General features: G+C 45.8%; 2 protein-coding genes across 4 annotated transcripts; one reads left to right on the forward strand and one right to left on the reverse strand.

Moving 5' to 3' along the window:
• Positions 1–4,833: 4,833 nt before the first annotated feature.
• Positions 4,834–14,078, reverse strand: FBXL12 (F-box and leucine rich repeat protein 12). Of its 3 annotated transcripts, XM_032465577.1 has the most exons (4): positions 13,503–14,078; positions 9,237–9,386; positions 9,052–9,124; positions 4,848–6,303 (listed from the first exon to the last, which is right to left on the reverse strand). In XM_032465577.1, exons 2-4 carry the CDS (start codon positions 9,320–9,322, stop codon positions 5,482–5,484), a joined length of 981 nt encoding a protein of 326 aa, XP_032321468.1. In that variant the 5' UTR covers positions 9,323–9,386; positions 13,503–14,078; the 3' UTR covers positions 4,848–5,481. The 3 variants fall into 3 exon arrangements, with proteins under 3 accessions (XP_032321467.1, XP_032321468.1, XP_032321469.1); XM_032465576.1 differs by lacking the exon at positions 13,503–14,078 and having other exon boundaries at positions 4,834–6,303; positions 9,237–9,566; XM_032465578.1 differs by lacking the exons at positions 9,052–9,124; positions 13,503–14,078 and having other exon boundaries at positions 9,237–9,567.
• Positions 14,079–14,089: 11 nt separating this feature from the next.
• Positions 14,090–15,714, forward strand: UBL5 (ubiquitin like 5). The gene is made up of 5 exons (XM_032465580.1): positions 14,090–14,252; positions 14,593–14,653; positions 14,861–14,944; positions 15,064–15,101; positions 15,553–15,714. The coding sequence occupies exons 2-5, from the start codon at positions 14,598–14,600 to the stop codon at positions 15,594–15,596; spliced, it is 222 nt and encodes a 73-aa protein (XP_032321471.1). The 5' UTR covers positions 14,090–14,252; positions 14,593–14,597; the 3' UTR covers positions 15,597–15,714.
• Positions 15,715–20,886: the final 5,172 nt, after the last annotated feature.

Below are 20,886 nucleotides of genomic sequence, written 5' to 3' on the forward strand. Positions count from 1 at the left end.
ATGGAGTGGCTCATACCCAAGAAAACTCCAAAGTCCCCGAAGAATTTCAGCAAAGCATAGTTAAAGGCCAGGTAAGGGAGGGGAGGGTTACAGGCATGTGATCTGCTCGTGCACAGTTCTCTGATTGGTTGATGCCGAGATAACAGGGCAGGGTGGTCAACACTCTCAATCCCTAGGCGCCAGAAGGGGGCCACATGCTCGTGATCATCAAGTAGTTCATTTGGTGGTGGTTTTTAGCATCTGAAAAACTCAGGAAATAGACCTGAGATACTGTTATCTGGGTACTTAAGAAAGGAGCTGTAACAGAGGACATGGGGGAGGGGTGTGTCCCTGGGAAGGCCCCACTGGGTCCTGCGCAGTTGGAATTCCCGTGCCTGGTCTCAGACTCAGAAGGAAAAGGAAGAGATGCCACTGATTGTTTTTTTGTCCAAAGTCCCCACAATAGACCACCGACTAAAAATTGTTATTTGCTCTCTGGTTCTACAAGGATGAAGTCACGAGTCACTGCAGTCGCTGACCTTCAACACACTCTGAAAGGAGTTCAGGGTGGAGATCAGGGGTGAGGTATTGTGTGCTCTGGGGAAAACTGGCAGAACAAGCCTTTCAGATAGTTAGATATTTTCAAGGCAAGATTTTATCGGCCCAAATTCTTGCATCTTTTCATATTTAGAAAAGCACTAAAATCATTAACAGTGACATTGGCTCCTCATGATGAGCAGCAATCGTCTAGCAAAATTGTACTGGGTTGCACGTATCCCCCTTCACTAGAACCATAAATATACTGCCCTCCTTCCCTACGTCTTGGGAACAGTTCCTTAGAGCTGTCTGAGAGTCTGTCTCCTGGGCTAGCGTCCTCAGTAGGCCCCAAATCAAACTTAACTCACAACTCTCACGTTGTGCTTTTTTGTTTTCAGTCAACAAGACAAAGAGAGTTTTAGAAGATTATAAGGCCAAACTTTTCACAGTGATTCCCTCTGGGGCCTGGGGTTAGAAATAGATTCACTTTCCATAATGTTAAAATTCTTTATAAGCATGTATTATTTTCAACGATAGGAAAGTTTCTTTTTAACCAAAAAGTATAGGTTTAAACACAAATAACTGTCCATAGATGAATGGATAACAGATTGTGCATAGTCCTGTGATAGAGCACTACTCAGGGACAAATGACTGATCCCTGCCACAATCTGGATAAAACTCACAATTGTTATGGGGAGTGAATGAAACAAGACCCCTCCCACAGACCCCCAAAATTACACACCATGTGATACCATTTGCACAAAATTCTAGGAATAGCAAAAATAGTCTATAGTGACAGAAAGGAGATCAGTGGTTGGTTGCCTGGGGACAGGAACGGAGGGAGGGTTATGAGGGGGCCACAGGGAAACTTTGGGGGTGATGGAAAATGTTATTATCTTGATTGTGGTGATGGTTATACGTGAGCACTCCAGTCAAAAGTCATCAAATTACTTAAACACGTGGTTTGTTATACATTAATTATGCCTCAATACACTAAAAAAATGTTGTCTAATGGGGGTACAGTTACTGGGCCATCCTTTCAGACACTGTTACAGGTCAACAAAGCAACTTCACGTGATGGTTAAGTTTGTGGAATAAGAGGGGAGGGGATAGCTCCGTGGTAGAGCAGATGCCTAGAATGCATGAGGTCCTGGGTTCAATCCCCAGTACCTCCATTAAATAAAAAAGTAAATAAACAAACAAATAAATAAATAAACCTAATTACCCTCCCCCCCCCAAAAAAAACCCCAAAAATTTTTTAAAGGTTGTGGAATAAGATCACTCACATTCTACTACTTCCCTGGTTGTGTGGCTTTGGGCAACTTGACTTCTCTGTGCCTGTTTCCTCTGTGCCTTCTCTCTGGGCGGCTGATAGGAGTCTGTACATGAAGGACTGAACACCATGCCTGATGTGTAATAAGCACTCAATAAATGTCAGCTCTAGTGATTACCCTTTACCTTTGTGGGAGGGTGTATTAATCATGTTTTGTATTTTTTTGTACTTTATGATGCTTTGACATCTTAGGCCTTGCAAACCTGGGGAAGGACCACCCCTCCCAGGGTTAGCTAGTCCCTAGAGACAGCAAACTACTTGCCTAGGAACCCACCTGCCATACACAGACCAACCAAGCCCACCACCTTCTTTATCTAATTTACCTCTAGCACATTAAACCAATATCCCTCTGCCCTAAATCAGCTTAGGACCAGGTAACAGGCAACTAGGGACCATCTGTGGAGCCTAGAACCCACTGAAATTATTCAAACTATCCCACTCTAAGCTAGCTCAGCTGGCCTCCCCTGCCTCACTCATTCCTTCCAGCAAGAACCATTATAAAGGCTGTGGTCCATGCGTTCCTCTTACTAGTCCTAGTGCCTTCCCGGGTGGCCCTGCATGCCGTGGCAGGCCCCCTCCTCTTGGGAACTCTAAGTAATAAGCCCATCTTTAGAAGACAGTTGTTGGAGGATGGAGGGAAGGAAAAGTGACCACTGAAATGAGAAGGCATCTTGAGACCAATACATGAGGCAGGCAGCTTCATATAATCAATGGACCACTTTATTATAAAGTAACTTACTGACAGGGTGAGACTGGGCAGACGCCAAGACAACAATCTGGAAGAATTCGTAGCTGCACTCCGCACTCCCAAGGACAATATTATAGTTAAACTAGTTTATAGTATAACTTGAGTAAACTGTAGTTAAACTAGGGTATGAGGGTGGATGCTTGGAAACGGGACATGCATTCCTAAGTTAAGATTTATGAATGGGTAACTCGCTTTGTGGGCACCAGGAATACATCAGCAAAGTTTTTCATCATTGTTTGGGGACTAACAGAGCAGAGAGGCCACCCGACCCTAATGGTTATTAAACAGTACCTGTTAGCTTCAAAGCCCTTGATGTCAGCGAAGTGATTTACTGCACAGGGCAGCCCTGAGTAAGGTCAGTGGAAGGACAGGGGGAACTCTATGGGCGCAAGATGGTGTCAGTTATGCTAACAGCCATACGACAGTTGTCTCTGTGTCACCTTATTATGTGCGATTGAAACAAGTTCCAGGTCCGTTTTAAAAACAAGGTAGCCTTAAGCCCCCAGCCCCTTACCTGGGAGAAGGCACGGGTTGGGGTGGGAGTGGGGCATCCCAAGAGAGGAGGAGCTCTGTCTAATGTCCTATAACCCCACCAGCCCTCAGAGCTAAGCCTGGGGGAAGGGTCACCAAGGCAGAGTCCCCCAAAGGGTGAGCCTAGGAGAAAGACATCTCTCACCAGCGGTGTGCTGCAGCCAGCTCCTGCCAGGACAGGGGAGCTGATTGCTAAAATTTCACGAATTCCTTAGACCAGCTGTTAAACTGTTGGTAGCATGAAACCAGCCATGGGGAGAGTATTTACACAGCAGAAATCTGCACACTCTACAAACACTACAAATCAGGACTCCCTCCCCACCCCCGCCGCCTCCACCACCACCACCTGCTAACACTGGCAGTTAAACATTTCTGTGTACACCACTACCTCTAACTTCATGTCTGCTGCTCCATTCCCACTGGAAAGGCAGGGAGGGGAAGAAAGGAAGTTTTTTTCCCCTGGAGCGGCTCCAGGTGGGTTTCAGCAGCCCACCTGCAGGGCCACAAGCAGAGCCCAGGACTGGGCTTGTGTCCATCCCTCCATCACACTCCTTACGAGGGACCCCAGATCTCCAGACAACCCTCCACTAGCTTAACAGATGTCATTTCCCTTCCCAAGACATTCCCAGTGCCCGGGCCCCAGCCTGGATAAACCCAGTCCTCCAGATGCCCTGGGCTGGAGCTGCCAGGCTTGGTTACAGCGTGGGAAAAGTAGATCCAAACTATGGCCACATTCGGGGAGTGCTCATACCCCAGTCCTAGATGAGGGGAGGGGCTAGATGAGGGGGGATTTCCACTGGCCACCCCACTGGGAAAAGCATGAGAGAAATATCCAGGTCCTCTCTTATGCATCAACTTGGAATAGGGAACCAGGGGTACGCATCTTAGACACCATTCCTTTCTGCTGGGTCTGTGCACCACAGAGCAGGCACCCTGAGCGGGTGGCAGAGCCGCACACACCCTCCTACCCAGCGCAGCACAGAAGTAACGCTCATTTCATAGGTGGGCGCTGGGAATCACTATCAGTCTGCCACCTGCATCTTTCAAGTGGTTCAAACTCAAAAGGCAGGAAAAGGAGTTGCTACTTATTGAACCTCTAAAACCAAAGCCACCTGGGAGGCCCTTCCAACCTCTCCCCAATCATCCGTCTCCATCACTTCCTTTTCACCCTTTGTTCCCTCGGCCACTTGGACCTTCTTCCGGTCCAACTGCCAAGCTCTTCTCAGCTCGTCTTTGCCTTTTCTGTCTTCCCCAGTGCTTCTCAGAGCTGGTTCCTCACCACTACTCAGGTCTTGGCTCAGAGAAGCCCACCTGCCCACTTGACCAAACACACGTGCCTCCATCACGTGGCCCTGGTTTATTGTCACAGAGTCTCTGAAACTATTCCATGGATGTGTTCACCTCTTTATCATCCCACCTTCTTCTCAGGTCTGTGTGTGTGTGTGTTTAATTATTTTTATTTATTTATTTATTTGCGGGGGGCGGAAATTGGGCTTTTATTTATTTATTTTTAATGGAGGTACTGGGGACTGAACCCAGGACCTTGTGCATGCTAAGCAGGCACTCTACCACTGAGCTATACTCTCTCCCCTTCTCTGGTTTTGTGTGTTTTGTTCATTGCTGTGGCCCCAGGACCTAGAGCAGGGTCCACAAAATAGCAGGGGCTCAAGAAACTTGTTGAATAAACTGAATGCTTTTTTTTAAAAAAAACACGATTCCTTTTCTTTAATAGCAAAATAATATATATTGGGGAACACTTGGAAAGTATAGAATACAAAATACAGAAAGTACAACTTAGAACCTTTAACATTTTGATCATCAAAGCATGAGTTGCATCTGCCCTTCTCTCTGAGTCTCCAGAGTGCCTGTCAGGTCTGTCAATGGTGTCAGTTTGTCAATGGTGTGTCGGTGTGTCAGTGGTGTGTCAGTGCGTGGCAGCACATGCGTAGACAGCCCTTCCAGGCTTCCTAAGGGACCTTGGCCCCTCAGGCCTCCCTAACTCCTAACCCACCCTTCTGCATTCGTCCTGGTCCTGAGAATGGCCCTTCACTGAGGACCCTCTCTGGGCCCAGGGCTGGTAGAGTAAGGCTTTGCAACATAACCATGAGGTAGCTATAGTCTTCCTCATTTCTGGATGTGAGGACAGGGCCCCTGAGAGGCTGGCTGATGTCACAGGGGCCACACAGCTGGCAAACAATGTTTCCAATGATCTGAAGGCGCCAAGGCCTGGGTTCTCTCTACATGTGGCTTTCAGGCCTCTCCAGCCTGATTACCTGCCCTCAGCAAGGGGCTGCTCAGAGGTCCGGGGCTCATGAATGAAAGCTGAGCAGGGTCCCAGGGACTGGTGGGTCGGTCACATCCACCAGTCCATGGACTCTTTGGGGCAGGCCCTGACAATGACCATACAATGAGGCAGCCCCTTACACAGGATTCTCTCAGCCTCCTGCCCCTCCCAGCCCAGCCCCTGCAGCTCCAGGACCCTGAGCTTGGGCATGGTGAGGCAGGAGGAGAGGATTTCAGCTGGGGAAGGCATTTCTGGGGTGATGAGTGGCCCGAGCAGGCACAGACTCTCCAGGGCCGGCATGCCCTCCAGGACTGACAAGCCGGGGGCCGAGAGGCCCCTGACCGTCAGCCGGATCTTCCGGACATCTCGGAGGTGGCGGCTGATGGCCAGCAGGGTGCTGTCGGCCGAGAGGGTGCAGCCCAGCACCTCGAGCCGCTGCAGGTAGCTTAGCTCCTGCAGCCCCATATCCAGCCCGGTCTCGGTCACACGGTACGTGCCGCCCAGCACGAGCGAGCGCAGGGAGCGGAAGCGCGTCAGGCCCTGCAGGTGCTCGTCGCGGAAGGCGGGGACGCGGTCCAGCACCAGGCACTCGAGCAGGGGCAGCACGGTCGGGTCCTGCTCTTTGAGGAGCCAGGCCATGGAGATCTCGCAGCTGTGCAGCTCCAGGGTCCTCAGGGTGCAGGGCAGGCTGGTGATGGGCACCATGCTCAGGTTGGCCACGTGCAGGCACAGGCGCCTCAGGTTGGGGCACTTCTGGCCCAGGGCCTTCATCAGGGCAGGGGACAGCTGGGGAGCCTGGGAGCCCGAGAACAGGTAGCCGCCCATCCGCAGGGAGTGGAGCCGGGTCGCCATGTACCGGCGAAGGAGGTGCCACATGACTTTAGGTCGCATCTGTAAGAACCAGAGATGAGGGTGACTGGCTGAGAAATAGGGGGCATCTTCCAAGGCCCCCGCTTTGCCTGGAGAGACTAACGAGGGTTACTCCTCAAGATATGCAGGCAAGAGTGGCAAAATGATACCTTGGATGTTAAAGAAAAAGAAACAATACTATCTATTTTATATGGGCATAATTATTCCAGCCATAATAGTTAATTTTCATTGAGTGCCTACTATTTGCCAGGTTCAGTGTTGAACATCAAACTAGAAAGCTGGTTGTGTAGTAGGTACCTTTGGAAAAACATATTGGCCAGACTCTTGTTGTGAGTGAAGAGCTATGATTCAACACAGCCTGATTCCAAAGGCCAGTCTTGCTCTTGTAACCACACATAGAAGGTGGAATAGAAGGAAATACTCCAATAGTAAGAGTGGAATCCACTTATAACAGTAGTTATTCTGGGAAAGGGTTGAGGACACCAGGGGATAACTGTCAAAGGCTCTTAGCTTCAACTGTGGCAATACTTCAGCCTTTTTTTGTTTGTTTATGTTTTGTTTTACTTTAGATATAATTGACATATAACATTACATTAGTTTCAGGTATACAACATAATGATTCGATATTTGTATATATTGTGAAACGATCCCCACAGTAAGTCTAGCTAACATCCATCCCGCTACATAGTTATGACTTCAACATTTTTACAAGAATTATTCATGACTTGGTGATTTTCAAAAATTATACCTCAAAAAGAGAAATGTCAAACAAATGTCCTAGTCAATCTCTATTTCATGTGTTAAAGTGTTTAGGGATGAAGCGGACTCTTGTCTGCAACTTATTTTGAAATGTGTTTGAAAAATAAAAGATTGGATCGATGGATGGAAAGGGGGTCAATAGATAATAAAACAAATGTAATTAAATGTTAATGGTGGGCAACTTCATGTGCTCTGTACTATTATTTTAACTTTTATGTATGTTTGAAATTTTTCATAATAAAATTATAGAAAAAACTAATACAGAAAAAATAGTCATTTTTTAAAAAGGTGATGTCAATAAAAATAATTTCTACACAAGGCCACAATTACTTATCCAAAGCTCTTGGAGACAGATGGGTTTCAGAATTCAGAATTAATACAGTGCAGGGGGAAGGTTATAACTCAATGGTAGTGCACATGCTTAGCACACACAAGGCTGAGGGTTCAATCCCCAGTACCCCCATATAAATAAATTAATTAATTTTAAAAAGAATTAATTCGATGCAAATATCATATATAATACCATCAGAAGGGTGGAGGGCGACACCCCGTTATCAGATTAATATTTTTCAGTATAACATGACTATTTATTCTAAGTGGGGTAAAGAAAAAGGACATTAATAGCCTTTACTAGCTCACATCAGGTCTTGCCACCAAATGAATTTGTGCCAAGCTTACAAAAAAACTTTTCCACTTTGCTGACTTTTTGATTTGGGAATTGCAGATGAAGAGCTGAAAACAATAAATTACAAAGGACCCTACGTCTCAGAAATTGCACTTCTAGGTTTCAGAATAACTGACACCTGAACTCAAGAAAATGAACACAAGGACATTCTTGTGGAATGAGAACCAGAAACATGAGTAACAGCTGGGAAGTTGTTAGATTCAAGTTGTCAGAATCTTGAAGCCCCACTCCAGGCCACCAAATCAGAGTCTGCATTTTAGCAGGATCCCCGTAGGTGACTCACATGCACAGTAAAGTTTGAGACACCACCTTAGACCATTGTTTGTAACAGTAAAAAGCAGGAAATAACCTAAACGTCTGTCCGCAGAAAAATACACAAATTTTGCTATATTCATTTAACAGCAGTTAAAAGGAATGAATTAGATTTACAAGTGTCAATTGGAATAAATCTCAAATGCAATATTGTGTGAATAAAGCCGATTGTAGGTGGATATATAAGTAAAATAGCATCTAATTATCTAAATAGTAGAATAGTATTATCTAAACTTCAGAAACACCTTAACAGTACTGTATATTCCTTATGGGCACACACATAGGAAATAAGTAACAACGTGAAGGGGTATAAATGCACTTTGTAATAGCGGTTACCTCTGAGGAGGGGTTCGAAAAGTGCAAAAAAACATATCTATAAATGTTGTATGCACATATGTACATATAAACATTTGTATGTGTTTCACATGATCTGCAGCCAATAAGGCCAGAAGTTAAATAAGGTTAAATTTAGATGGTGAGTACGTGCTTTCAGATATATTATCCTCTTTACGTTTCTATATATATTTGATTTTTAAAAAATTTTTAACTTTTTTTTGTTTTATTGGGGGGTGGAGCAATTAGGTTTATTTATTTATTTATGTATTATTATTTTTTTAAATGGCGGTACTAGGGATTGAACCCAGGACCTTGTGCATGCCAAGCACGCACTTTGCCACTGAGCTATACTTTCCCCCATATATATATATATATATTTGAAATAGTTCATAATTAAACAAAAAATACCAACGTGAGAAAGTGGAAATGGTTTGGTGGCACCACTCAGGAGGTTAATTCTGGAAGTAAGTTGACGATGGGAGATGATTTCTCCATGAAAACTCATCAGTAAGCCCTTTCCCTGCACGATCTTGGTTATAGCCATTTTGGAGATGGGGAAACTGAGGCCCGGAGGTCGCAGCGGAGCAAGTAAGCGCTGCGCCGGGGATGCACCAGGGACAGTTTGGTCCGAAATACAGGGTTAGAGGGCCAGTCCTCGCCCGGCCGGCCCCGCGTACCGTGTAGAGAGTCAGGTCGACATGTCGCCACAGCCATCGGTCGTCCACCAGCCTCTTCCAGCGGTGACAGACCCTGGGGGAGGGGACCCGCCGTTAGATCGACCCTGGCCCCGCGGGGACCAGATCTGCATCTCCGGGTGCGCCCCCCGCCCGGCCCTCCCCCCCCCCGCGGGGCGGGGCCGCACCTCGAGATGCGGATCCGGTCCCGGACCGGGAGGTAAGAGAAGATCTCCAACAGGACCGAGTCCGGCAAGTCGGCAAAAGTCGCCATGATCCCACCGACACGAACTTCCGCTTCCGGCTAAAGGGACTCCGGGACTCGTCCTGGGGAAGCCCTAGGAAGCAGGGGGAAATTAGAGTGAGGGCGGGGCGGTGGCCTCGGCTTCCTGCGGCCAGCAGAGTTTCGGCTTTCCCCTTGCTGGGACGTGGTTGAGCCCTGGCGCCAGATCAGCGCGGGATCTGAATGCGGAACCGAGGATGCAGCTGGGGACTGGGATCAAGCCCGAGAGGCGTGGCTAGGGCGGTAACTCGTCGCCTCGGGGTGGGGCTAAGGGCGGGAAGGAGGCTAGGGGGCGTGGTTAGGCGAAGATCACGCCCATAAGGCGTGACCGAGGCGGGGACGCGATCCAGAGGGCGGGGCAGGGGCGAGGACCAAACCCAGAAGGCGTGGCAGGGCCGGTAACAAGCCCTAAGGGCAGGATTGAGGGCAGGACCAAGCGCTCGGACCCAGCGGAGAGCGAGGTCCCTACTTTTTTACTTAATAACGCTTTTTTTTCATTTTTAAGAATTTCTTTTTTAAAAAACATTTTTATTGAAGTATAGTCAGTTTACAAAGTTGTGTCAATTTCTGGTGTACAGCACAATCATATAGGAACATATATATATTCGCTTTCAAATTCTTTTTAATAATGCTTTTTGATACTTGTGCACGAGGATAAATTTGTAGAAGTGAAATAGCTTGTTAAAAGGCGTGTTGAATTTTCCTTTTTATTGATAGTGCCAAAACATTCTCCACAGAGCCTGAATTGATACTCACTCCTGATACACGTCACTCATTTTTAAAGTTGCAATTCTTAAGGACAGTGACATTTATTCAAGCATTCCTGTATTGATGAGTATTCAGGCTGCTTCCAGATCTATTACCACAAACAATATTGGACCTAAGCATTCTCTAATATATGTATGTATGTACATACATATGTAGGTATACACACATATATAATATATCTCTTATGTTATTTCTATAGGGTAAATAACCAGGAGTTGGATAGATGGGACAAAGGACATGTGAAGTTTAATGTTGAATAGGTTTTGCCAAATAACAGTCCCAAGATCCTATAAAGGCAATAAAGAAGAAATTGGAAATGTTGAAAACTGTCTTAAAAAGAAATGCACTCATTAAGATGTACATTTTAAATATGTGCAATTTTTGTATATCAACTATACTTGAGTAAAGCTGAAAAGATCTGTTAAAAGCTTAAAAGATGCTCACACTTATCCATTAATAAATAAAAAGTAAAAACCCTGTGGCAATTTACCTGTCAGATTAAGAAAGATGAGGAAGCCAGAAAATATCTACACTGGCTTGATGTGAGGAAACAGACCTTTTCAACCTCTGCAAATGGGGCAGAATTGATGAGGACAGTTTGGCAAATCAGATTGCAGCCCCTGTTGGCCCAACAACCCCACCTCCAGGATCTCAGATTGTCAGAAAGAATGAGGTAGGTCTTTCTGCACTGTTTGGAACAATCTCAAGGATATCATTTGCTTTAAAAAACAAAAAGTGTAGAAAACAGTGTATATAGTTTGATCAGATTGGATATATATAGTATGTGGTTCACTTTATATATAAATGCCTGTATAAAAACTAACTCATTTATTTCTGCCCTTTGACATAACTTAAAAATGCTGTATGTTACTTGAAAATACAAAGTCCCTATCTCTACTGAAATGTGTTTTTTTTTAAATTGAGTTATAGTCATTTTACAATGTTGTGTCAGTTTCTGGTGTGCAGCACAATTTTTCAGTCATACATGAATATACATATATTTGTTTTCATATCCTTTTTCACCGTGAGCTACTACAAGATCTTGAATATATTTCCCTGTGCTATACTGAAATGTGTTATTAACATCTGCAAAGTTTTCTCCTTTTCTTGGGAGGCTACATATTACTCGTTTGAAGACACAGAGACTATCTCTAGAAAATGAAAACTTTTAATGGTAGCTGTCCCTGGGGAGGGGCCTGGGATCTGGAGGGTAAGGAAACTTTATGCTGCTGTACATAAACTTTTTGTACTGCTTGAATTTTTACCATGTACAAGCGTGACCTTAAAAAAAAAGAAGTTCCAAGTGTTTATTAATAAATCCAACCCCTTTGATATTTTTCCTCAAACAAGAGTACAGAAAAAATGCTTCATGCTTTGGCAACCTCCTTAGGACTGTGGCACGAAAGACCAAAAGAACCACAAGTCGCTTGCCAGGACCACAAGCCCAGATTTTTCTGATGCCAGAGTGCAGGCCTCCATCACTGTGCTCTGGGGTTGTGATTCCCTCTGGAAAGCCCACACCATCATGTACGGGCGGTGCTGCCTCTGCTCCCCGTACCTTGGGCTCTCCCTCACAGCACCTGTCACACTGTATTGCAAGGACCTCTTCACTTGTCTTCTTCTTTACTTGTCTTCCTCCTGTATCAGACTGAATTCTGGCAGGTTGGCCTTGGTCACTGCTACATCTCCAAGGCCAGCTGACAGGCTGAGATGTTGGGGGAAGGGACCACCCCAGCAACTCTCTCCACCTCTAAGATTATTTCCCTTCTGGTGAACCTTTAAGTTCAGCAGAACTCAGGTGTCCCCACCCCCAGGTTAGTTACAGGGGTTTCCTAAGAATCATCTTCCTACCCCACCAAGCATACAGGAGCGGCGGTATAGGAACCCCCACAGATAAGCTCCTTCCTCTCGGTCAGAAACTTAGGCCACAGAGGAGCCCTGCCCAGCTTGCTCCTTAAGTTGTGACCTAGAACTCTCCCTCCTGGGAAGCATCTACCTCCTCTCAGGAGCAGCTCTGGCAGCAGATCCTTCAGGATAGGGCTGTCTGGACCCCTCAATGGATGGTCACTGAGTCCCTTCGTAGGAAGCTGCATATGTTAATTACCAGGATGTGGAGAGGTCTCTACGGTGAGGGATGCTGTCTCCTGAGGCCCTTCCCCCTCCCAGCAGTGGCAGTCTAGTCCTGGGACTTCCCATTCCTCTCAACCCCCACTGGGGATGGTTTAGCCCATCTGGGGCTGGCAGCCCCCCAGTAGATCCCCACCACTCCCCATAGAGCCCAACCCCTCAATAACCCCAGACTTTATTTTCCTTCCCTTTCAGCGGCACTCCTCACCCTTTTCCCATTTCCCCCAGCCCATAACTCAGCATCATGACCCTGTGTTTGAGCTACCTTTTAATCCAACATGGAGAAGTTCAAACTCCTTATTTTAATAAAAAATAACATTTACTTTTTCCTCTAATTACAAAAGTATGTTCATTGTAAACCATCTGGGAAAACCCCCAAAAGGCACCAAAGAGGAACATAAGACTCAGCAATTCCACCATCTAGTGGTAACCACCATCAACACCTGGTGTGCCCCAGTATTTCCATGTGAATGCAGAGGTGCTCCTTCCAAACTTCCTCAGGCACGTCAGTCCCCTCAAGCTCCCCCTTGACCTTCCCATCTTCCCTCTTGCCTCATCTGTTCTTCTGCAAGAGGACTGTCAAGGGATGGTCCACGACCAATCCTTACTACCATCCTAGGGTGGGGACTGCTATCGCCTTTCCATAGATGAGGAAAATGAGAATCAGAGAAGGTAAGTGTTGAGACCACACAGCTTAATATTAAGGGGTGAAAAAAAAATTAAGGGGTGAGGTTGGGGCTTTGACTCATCTGTCTAGATCAAAAGCCTGGGTCTCCAATCTGACTAAGCCTTCCATTCAGATCCCCTGCCCTCTCAAGCCCACTCAGAGGGATTCTGTAGGGTTCAGGGATTCTGCAAAGTTCTGAGGCAGGAAGGCCCCTGAGTCCAGCACTTGATGTGGGACTTCCTGGGCCGGTTCCCTAAGGCAGGGCAGCGCTGACAGGGTTACAGAGCATCTGCCCTTTCCCCAGTATGGCCTCTCATGTCTTCCACCTAATCTCACAACCTAGTTTGAGAAGGTGGATGGGGTGAATCAGAAGTAGTGGCCCCTCTTCAGACTGAATCCTTTTAGGGTCACTAAACTAGGAGACTCCTGTCTGCTGAGAAGGAACAGTTCAACAGTTAGTTCCAACAGTTAGGGAGAGGTGTCCCCTGTTCCAGCAGCCCTGAGGAGCCAGACCAGTCCGGCGGCTGCTTTGGGGCTGTAAGGTAAGGTTAGGAGCTGGTATACAGTGCCCTCTGCAGGACGGGAGCGACTTCCCTTGAAGATACAGACCTGGGAGATTTTGCATCTGTGCAGTTTCCAGCTTCGTCATCAGTGCTGCAATTTGGCGTGCAACGTGAACTCCGTTCTGGTAAGTGCTGGTATCCAGGCCAAGATTAGAAGGCTTCTTCGCTTATTGACTGTAGTCTGCACTCCAGATGTCCCGGGGAGGCGGGGGCAGGCGCGATAGCCGGTGGGAAGAGGTGAGCAAAACGCTTCCGAGGCCCAGCCCTGAATGAAGGCAGAGGGTCGGACAGGATAACTGCAGGACTCGGCCAGGCTCCCCGTAGCCCTGAATCTGCAGTTAGAGGCTTCCTCGGGCCCAGGAACGGGAGGTCATCCCCGCTCCCCTTGGATGTCTCCCGGGCGCCCCTGGCATCCCCACCAGATGCCACACCACGGGGCATCTCGGCACAGCCAAGGGCCTTCGACCAACGGCATTCAAACGGCTGGGCGCCGGCCCCTGACCTCTGACTCTCCACGCCCCTGCCCCGCACGAGCCGGGACCATCACTCCGCTCCACGCCCCCTCCGGAGGTATCACCCTGCCCAGGTTCGAGACTCCTAGGCGGCTCCTGGGAACCGCAAGCCCACGCCCAGCCTGCGACTGCAAACTCCGCGAGGTATTAACCTGCACTGGGAGGAGCGGGGACCGGAACTTCCGACTACGCACTTCCGCTTCCGGTGTTTAGCGTTGACTCTTGCCCCGGCTCTGCCTTCAAGCGAGGAGGTTGTGGTATCGGCTGGTTCCCAGCGATTCGAGGTAAGGGGGCCAAGTGGAGAGGTCCGGAGTTGGGGAAAGCTAATGGGACCCGGCCATTGAGGATCCACGGCCCTTCGAGAGGCGAAGCTGGGCCTTCAGGCTGCCTAATGCCGGGAGGGGCTGGGGCGGGGGCTGGGGGAGGTAAACGCGGTTGCCTGGGGTCTGCAGCCGCCTGAGGTTCGAGGTCCTGGGACATGGTACTTGGGGACCAGGAGTATTCAGATATGGGGGACTGCGGAAGGCGTGAACGTAAGACTCAATAACCGGAGGTGTTGGGGCCTAGCGGACCCTTGAATTCCTGATTCTGCTACCTGCCGACACCCACCCTTTGTCGCTCCAGACAGGATGATCGAGGTTGTTTGCAACGACCGTCTGGGGAAGAAGGTCCGCGTTAAGTGCAAGTATCCACTGGCGGTCGAGAGGCAATGGTTTCCTGGGTGTGCTTGCCATGAAGCAGGCAACTCAGCCCTTGTTGCAGGGTGATTTTTGTTAAACCGGAGGGTGGGGGGAGATGGGGTCCTGGCAGAGTGCATTCAGCCCTAGAATGCCTTCGTCCGTGCTCCACCCACCCTCTCCCCTTCCGTTTTCCTTAACCCCTCTGCGCCCAGCACTGATGACACCATCGGGGACCTTAAGAAGCTGATTGCAGCCCAAACTGGCACCCGCTGGAACAAGATCGTATTGAAGAAGTGGTGAGTACAGTGGTGGAGCTGGCTTCTGGACAGGAGCAGGCCAGAAGCTTTTGGTTTGGGGAAGCGCAGCAGCCAGCCTTTTGCTTAGGCAGAACTTCTGAAAAGTTTTTATCCCATAGGTACACGATTTTTAAGGACCACGTGTCTCTGGGGGACTGTATCCTTTGTGTGACTTCTTGAGGAAGGGTCTGCGCACCCAGACTTGGTTCTCTTTGTTGAATAGTGTAGTCTATATGACGTTATGCACATGTGTTTAACTTAGTATGTGGCATATGGTAGGTATTTAGAAAATGGGAGCTATGTAGTTTTGTTGAGGGAGGAGGGTGGTTGGTGAAATATTTTGATTTGGCTTATAAGACTTGGACACATTACAGTCAAAATCTTTATTACTGAGCTCCAACTGTGTGTGGACAGGAGGTCAGGGTGGAGTGAGACTTGCGTGTCTGTTGTAGAAAAAGAGCACGAACTTTTTTCTTTTTAATTAAAGTTTGGATTTTTTCCAAATTGAAATGTCCCAGTTCAAAATGTAGCCGCCCTGACCCATCGGTGAGAGATGAGAGGGTGGGGATAGAGCCCACAGTGAGGATTCCTTAACACCTTCACCTCAGATGAAATCCATGATGGGATGAACCTGGAGCTTTATTACCAGTAGAGCAGAATTCCTTCTTCCTGCTCCCCTGTGGCCTCCTCTCTTCTCCCATCCCCACTCCCCCATGCTAGTATGGATGCTTGTTTTAAAAAACTCATGTTAATAAAAAGTTGGAGCCTGCTTCATTGCTGTCATCTTTGAATGAGGGCTATCTCTTGAGGGGAGGGTTGGTGTCTGGCTGTCACCATATTCTCAGTGCCCAGCTGCAGATAATGAGTTCAAGACTGACTGGATCAATGAGGGAAGAGTCAGCCAGTAGACTGGGAGCCTGAGTGGAAGACCAGAGCTCTGGGGTTTGCCATGTGTCTCTGAAGGTCAAGAGATCCTGGGATTATTGTCACCCTGGTAAATCAAGAGGCCTCTGGGTAAGGACAGTAGATGTAGGTAGGAATACAGGTTTGGATTCAAACACATTGTGGGTAGAATCCCAGCTCTGCCATGAACTGTGACCTTGCATAAGTTACTTAACCTTCATTTCCTTATCCAAACTGGAATTGATCATGTTTACTTCATTGGTGTGTTGTGAAGATGAGAGAAAGCATGGTGAAGCAGCCACAGTTCCTGGCACTTATGAAATCCTAGTGGACAGTGTGAAACAGTGTGGCATAGGCTATAAGAACCCAGCCTCAAAAATCAGACAACTGGGTTTGAATTTTGATCATTAGCAGTGGGACCATGATGGCACCCACATCTGGATAAGATTATACTGTTAAAGCAGCAGGAATGCCTGGCATTATTAGCTGTCTCCAGCCATCTTTCCTCAGGTGTGAGTAGACAGGACACCAAACACCCCATCTCTGTTCTCCTGGCCACAGATCCTGGGGTTGAACTTGGCCCTGTCCTTTCCCAGAGCCACATCCTGGAGCTGTCTTGAGAATTTCACTCAGCACCTTGCTCCATCCCTTCTCCCCTCTCTAACGTTGACCTGGCTGATCCTCCTCAGTACTTAACCACCACATTCAAGTCTAGCCCACTGCCCCTCCTCTGGCCCCCAAGCTCCACCCAGCCTTCTGTCTTCCTTTTGCCACCAAGTGTCTTGGGATTCAGACCTGTGGGCTACCTGGGATGCTGACTTGTGGTCCATTAAGGATGGTCTCTCCTTGGTCTCCATTAGCCTCCTCTCAACCCGCCCCCTTGGCTTCTCTCGGGTCCCTAGGACTGTGCTTCCTCCTGACATGTCACAAATGTCTTTCCTGGTACCCGGCTCTTCCTACTCTTAAAGCTTAGAGCTCAGTCTCCTCACCTGTCTGCTTAAAAAACGAACCCAACAATTTTTTTTTTTTAATTACACAACAACCTTGACAAGGTGAGTCCTTGTTTTCAAATCAGCATAGATAAGTACAGGCCAACAGTAAAATCCCACCCCTGGCCCCATTCTCTCTTCGAGGTCAGGTGTTTTTCAATGTATTTATGTAAACTTCCATTTGTTTTTAAAAGATGACTGTGTTAATATCTGGTTGTTACAAAATCCAAATTTCTACTAAAAATTAATTTTCTTATTTTCATACCACCCTTTCCAACAGCAGCAGTCAACAGATTTGAGTGACTCCAGAAATTTTCCAAAATACAACCTATGGTTTTCATACAGTCATACAGTTGGAATAATTATACACTCTGTAATAGTCATATACCATTCAGCAGTTTGCTTTTTTATGGTTTACTTTTTATCTTTCTGTATAGATTACCTGTCTCATTCTTTTTAGGTAGTATTTTTCTGATTTTTATTTGTTTTGCTTTTTTTTTTTTTTAAACATAAAAGGGTGTGGAAGGATTTTTGTGGTGATGGAACTGCCCTTTTTAGAACTATGTGGTGGCTGCAGGACTCAGCAATTGTCATCCAGGATGTAGGGAGAAAGATGGAATGCAGGCTGTCAAATGAGTCTGCCTGTATTACAAGGGAATCACATGACCACACTGAAGGGGGTGGGGAAGAAAGGAACTGACCTAAATAACTTAGAGGAAAGAGTATTTTCCCCCGATACTATAAGGCAAAAGATAAAAAGAATTACACAGAAACACTGTACTGCAGTTGGTAAATATGTTCCTCACAGTGGTGTGATTTAGCAATTCTGAAACTAGTTTTGTACATGTATACACACACAGGATTGGATAAATACATTGTAGATAATTAGAGCCAGGTGTCTCACTGGTGGAGAAAGAAGTTACAAATAAAACCAGGAGAGGGTGCGGTAGAAGGAGGTGGTTAGAATGAACCCTGTGGAGCTTGATTAGAGTTGGAGGCATCAGTATGAACTTACGGGTTTTTTGTCTTTGTTTTTGTTTTAGATCTCATAATTGAGTGTTAGCTAATGTGTCACGGGTTTTGTTTAATATGTAGACAGACATGTGCAGAAATACAGATGTGTGCATATATATGTATGTTTCCTTGCTTCATCCACTTAGAGGGACCAGAAGCAGGGACACCTCAGTATCAATGAGCACACCAAGCACCCAGATCTTGGTTTCTAAATTATCTCCAATAAAAGGAACCAGGGCTTCTAGGAGAAATAATTGGTTCCAGAGCTAGGGCAGGGAACATACAAGCTGAACCTGGAGCATCTTTTGTACCAGGAAGTAGGAAGTACTCAAATACAAAGGATGGAAGCAACAAAATAACAGTAGTATTAGACTGTAACCCCCAAAATAAATATCCTTGAGCCCATGATCATAAAAATAAATAACTGACTATGTAAATGGTTGGGGGAGAAGGGACAACTCTTCATTACAAAAGAATTCCACATAATTGTAGAAGGAAAGAGGGAAATAAGAAATCACCCACCATTGCATCACCATAGTAATAACTGCTGTAGGCAGAATGCACTAACAGATTCTAAAAATTGTGGGGTAAAATTTAAGCAGAAGTAGGATATTTGCACAATCTCAAAAGTATCTTCCCTGAAGGTATATATTCATCACAAAGGGGAAAATATGAGTTCAGATACTACCTTAAGCAAGTGATCAAAACTATCACAACAGATAGAATATGGCAGAAGTGATGATATATCACTGCTGAAATTAGGTTGCAGAGAGACTGTGGCTTCTGTCTTGGTCTCTTACTCATTAATGAAAGCTGGATGCCATGTTGTGAGCTGCCTTCTGGCGAGACCCTAAGCCAATAGCCAGCAAGGAACTGTAGTCCTCAGTCCAGTATTAGCAATTTGAGTCCTGCCAGCAACCATGTGAGGGAGCTTATAAGGAGATCCCTGTCCAGTCAAGCCTTCAGATGAGACCACAGCTGCTGCTGCTGGCACCAGCTAAACTGTGCCTGGATTCCTGACCCATGGAAACTATGAGATGGTAAGTGTTAAAAAAAAAAAACACTGAATCATGGGGTAATATGTTATGCAGCAATAGGTACCCTAACCAGTAATGCATTGCAACATCACTGATCATTTGGTGAAGGGCGCATCATCTCTGTGGTATCCTTCCCAATCATGCATAACCTCAGTCTAATCAGGAGAGGACATCAGATAAACGCCAACGTGCCCAAACATCCGAATGAGATACATTCTGCTCTTCAAAAGTATCAAGATCAGGAAAGACGAGGGAAGACCTAGAAAATGTCACATATTGGAGGAAACTAAGAAGATTTGACAGTGTGGATTCTGGGACATAAAAAGGATATTAGTGGGAAAACTGGGAAAATTCCTTTAAAGTCTTAGTTTAGTTAATAGTAGTGTACCAACGAGGATTTCTTAGTTTCGATCATTGTTCTGTGGCAGAATTTCTCAGTTTGGCGCTGTTGACGTTTTGGGTGGATAATTGTTGTGGGGGCTGTGCATTGTAGGATGTTCAGCAACATCCTCGGCCTCCACCCACTAAATGCCAGGAGCATCTCCCTTCCTCCATTCGTGATGACCAAAAGTGTCAAGACATTGGCAGATGTCCCCTGGGGATCAAAATCACCACTGGTTGAGAACCTCTGTTCTGTTATGTAAGATGTTACTATAAGGGAAGGCTGGGTGAAGGGCATTGAAAACTATACTACTTTTGCAGCTCTCCTCTAAGTCTTAAATTATCTTTTAAAAAGGATTATTATGTTAATATGTGCTTGTAAGAAAGAATCAAAATGTTGTATTAAACCTTAAGTTCCTTCCTTCTTCACCTGCATCACCTGTGTTAGTCATTTACATATTTGAATGAATACAGAAAATTTCTGTGATGTAAAACTAGTTTTTACACAATTGAGATAATTATACATACTCTAATACAGTTCAGCAGCTTGTTTTTTTTTTAATGGAAGTATAGTCAGTTACAATGTATCAGTTTCTGGTATATAGCATAATGTTTCAGTCCAACAGATACATATGTATTTGTTTTCATATTCTTTTTCATTTTAGATTACTGCAAGACATTGAATATAGTTCCCTGTGCTATACAGAAGAAATTTGTTGTTTCTCTATTTTATATATAGTCATATCTGCAAATCTCAAACTCCCAGTTTATCCCTTCCCATCCCCTTTCCCCCCTGATAACCGTAAGTTTGTTTTTTATGTCTGTGAGTCTGTTTCTGTTTTGTAAATAAGTTCATTTGTGTCTTTTTTTTAGATTCCACATATGAGTGATATCATACGGTATTTTTCTTTCTCACTCTAAATTACTTTATTTAGAATGACGATCTCCAGGTCCATCCATGTTGCTGCAGATGGCATTATTTTATTCCTTTTTATGGCTGAGTAAGCAGTTTGCTTTTTAAGACCTTTTTAAAGCTTTGATATCTTTCTGTAAGTGATGTCATTCTTTTAATTTCTATTTGTTGATTTTTCTGGTTTTGTTTTGCTTTCATACATACTATAATTGCTACGCTTTACTATGACTTGCTTTTTTTTCACCTAGCAACACATATCCTTGCTATGGACCAAACACTGTTTTTGAGCACTTTATGTACATTAATTCATGTAATCTTTACAGCCAAGGTGTTTATGAGATATTTCCTCTTTTTGCAGATGGAGAAGCTGAAATGCAGAGGTTAAGCAGTTTGTTCAAGGTCATAGCAAATGGTAGAGCCAGGCTTTGAACCCAAAGCAATGTGGCTCCTGAATGCTCTTAATCTTCTACCGCATCCTGCCTCTATAATTTATTATAGACATGTTTCCCTGTGTTTCATGTCACTGCACCTCAATTCTTTTTAACAGTTACATAAGGGTCTATGCTACGTAGACCTTTATAGATGAACTGCAATAGAACTCCTCCCTGTTGGTGTCTTGACTCCCACATCTATCTCCAGCTGTAGGTCTCCAACCATCTTTTCAAGTGTCCTACTAGTGACACACACTTAATTTTAAATTGGATC

This window comes from Camelus ferus, chromosome 22 (genome assembly GCF_009834535.1).
Source record: "Camelus ferus isolate YT-003-E chromosome 22, BCGSAC_Cfer_1.0, whole genome shotgun sequence".
Lineage (NCBI taxonomy): Eukaryota > Metazoa > Chordata > Mammalia > Artiodactyla > Camelidae > Camelus > Camelus ferus.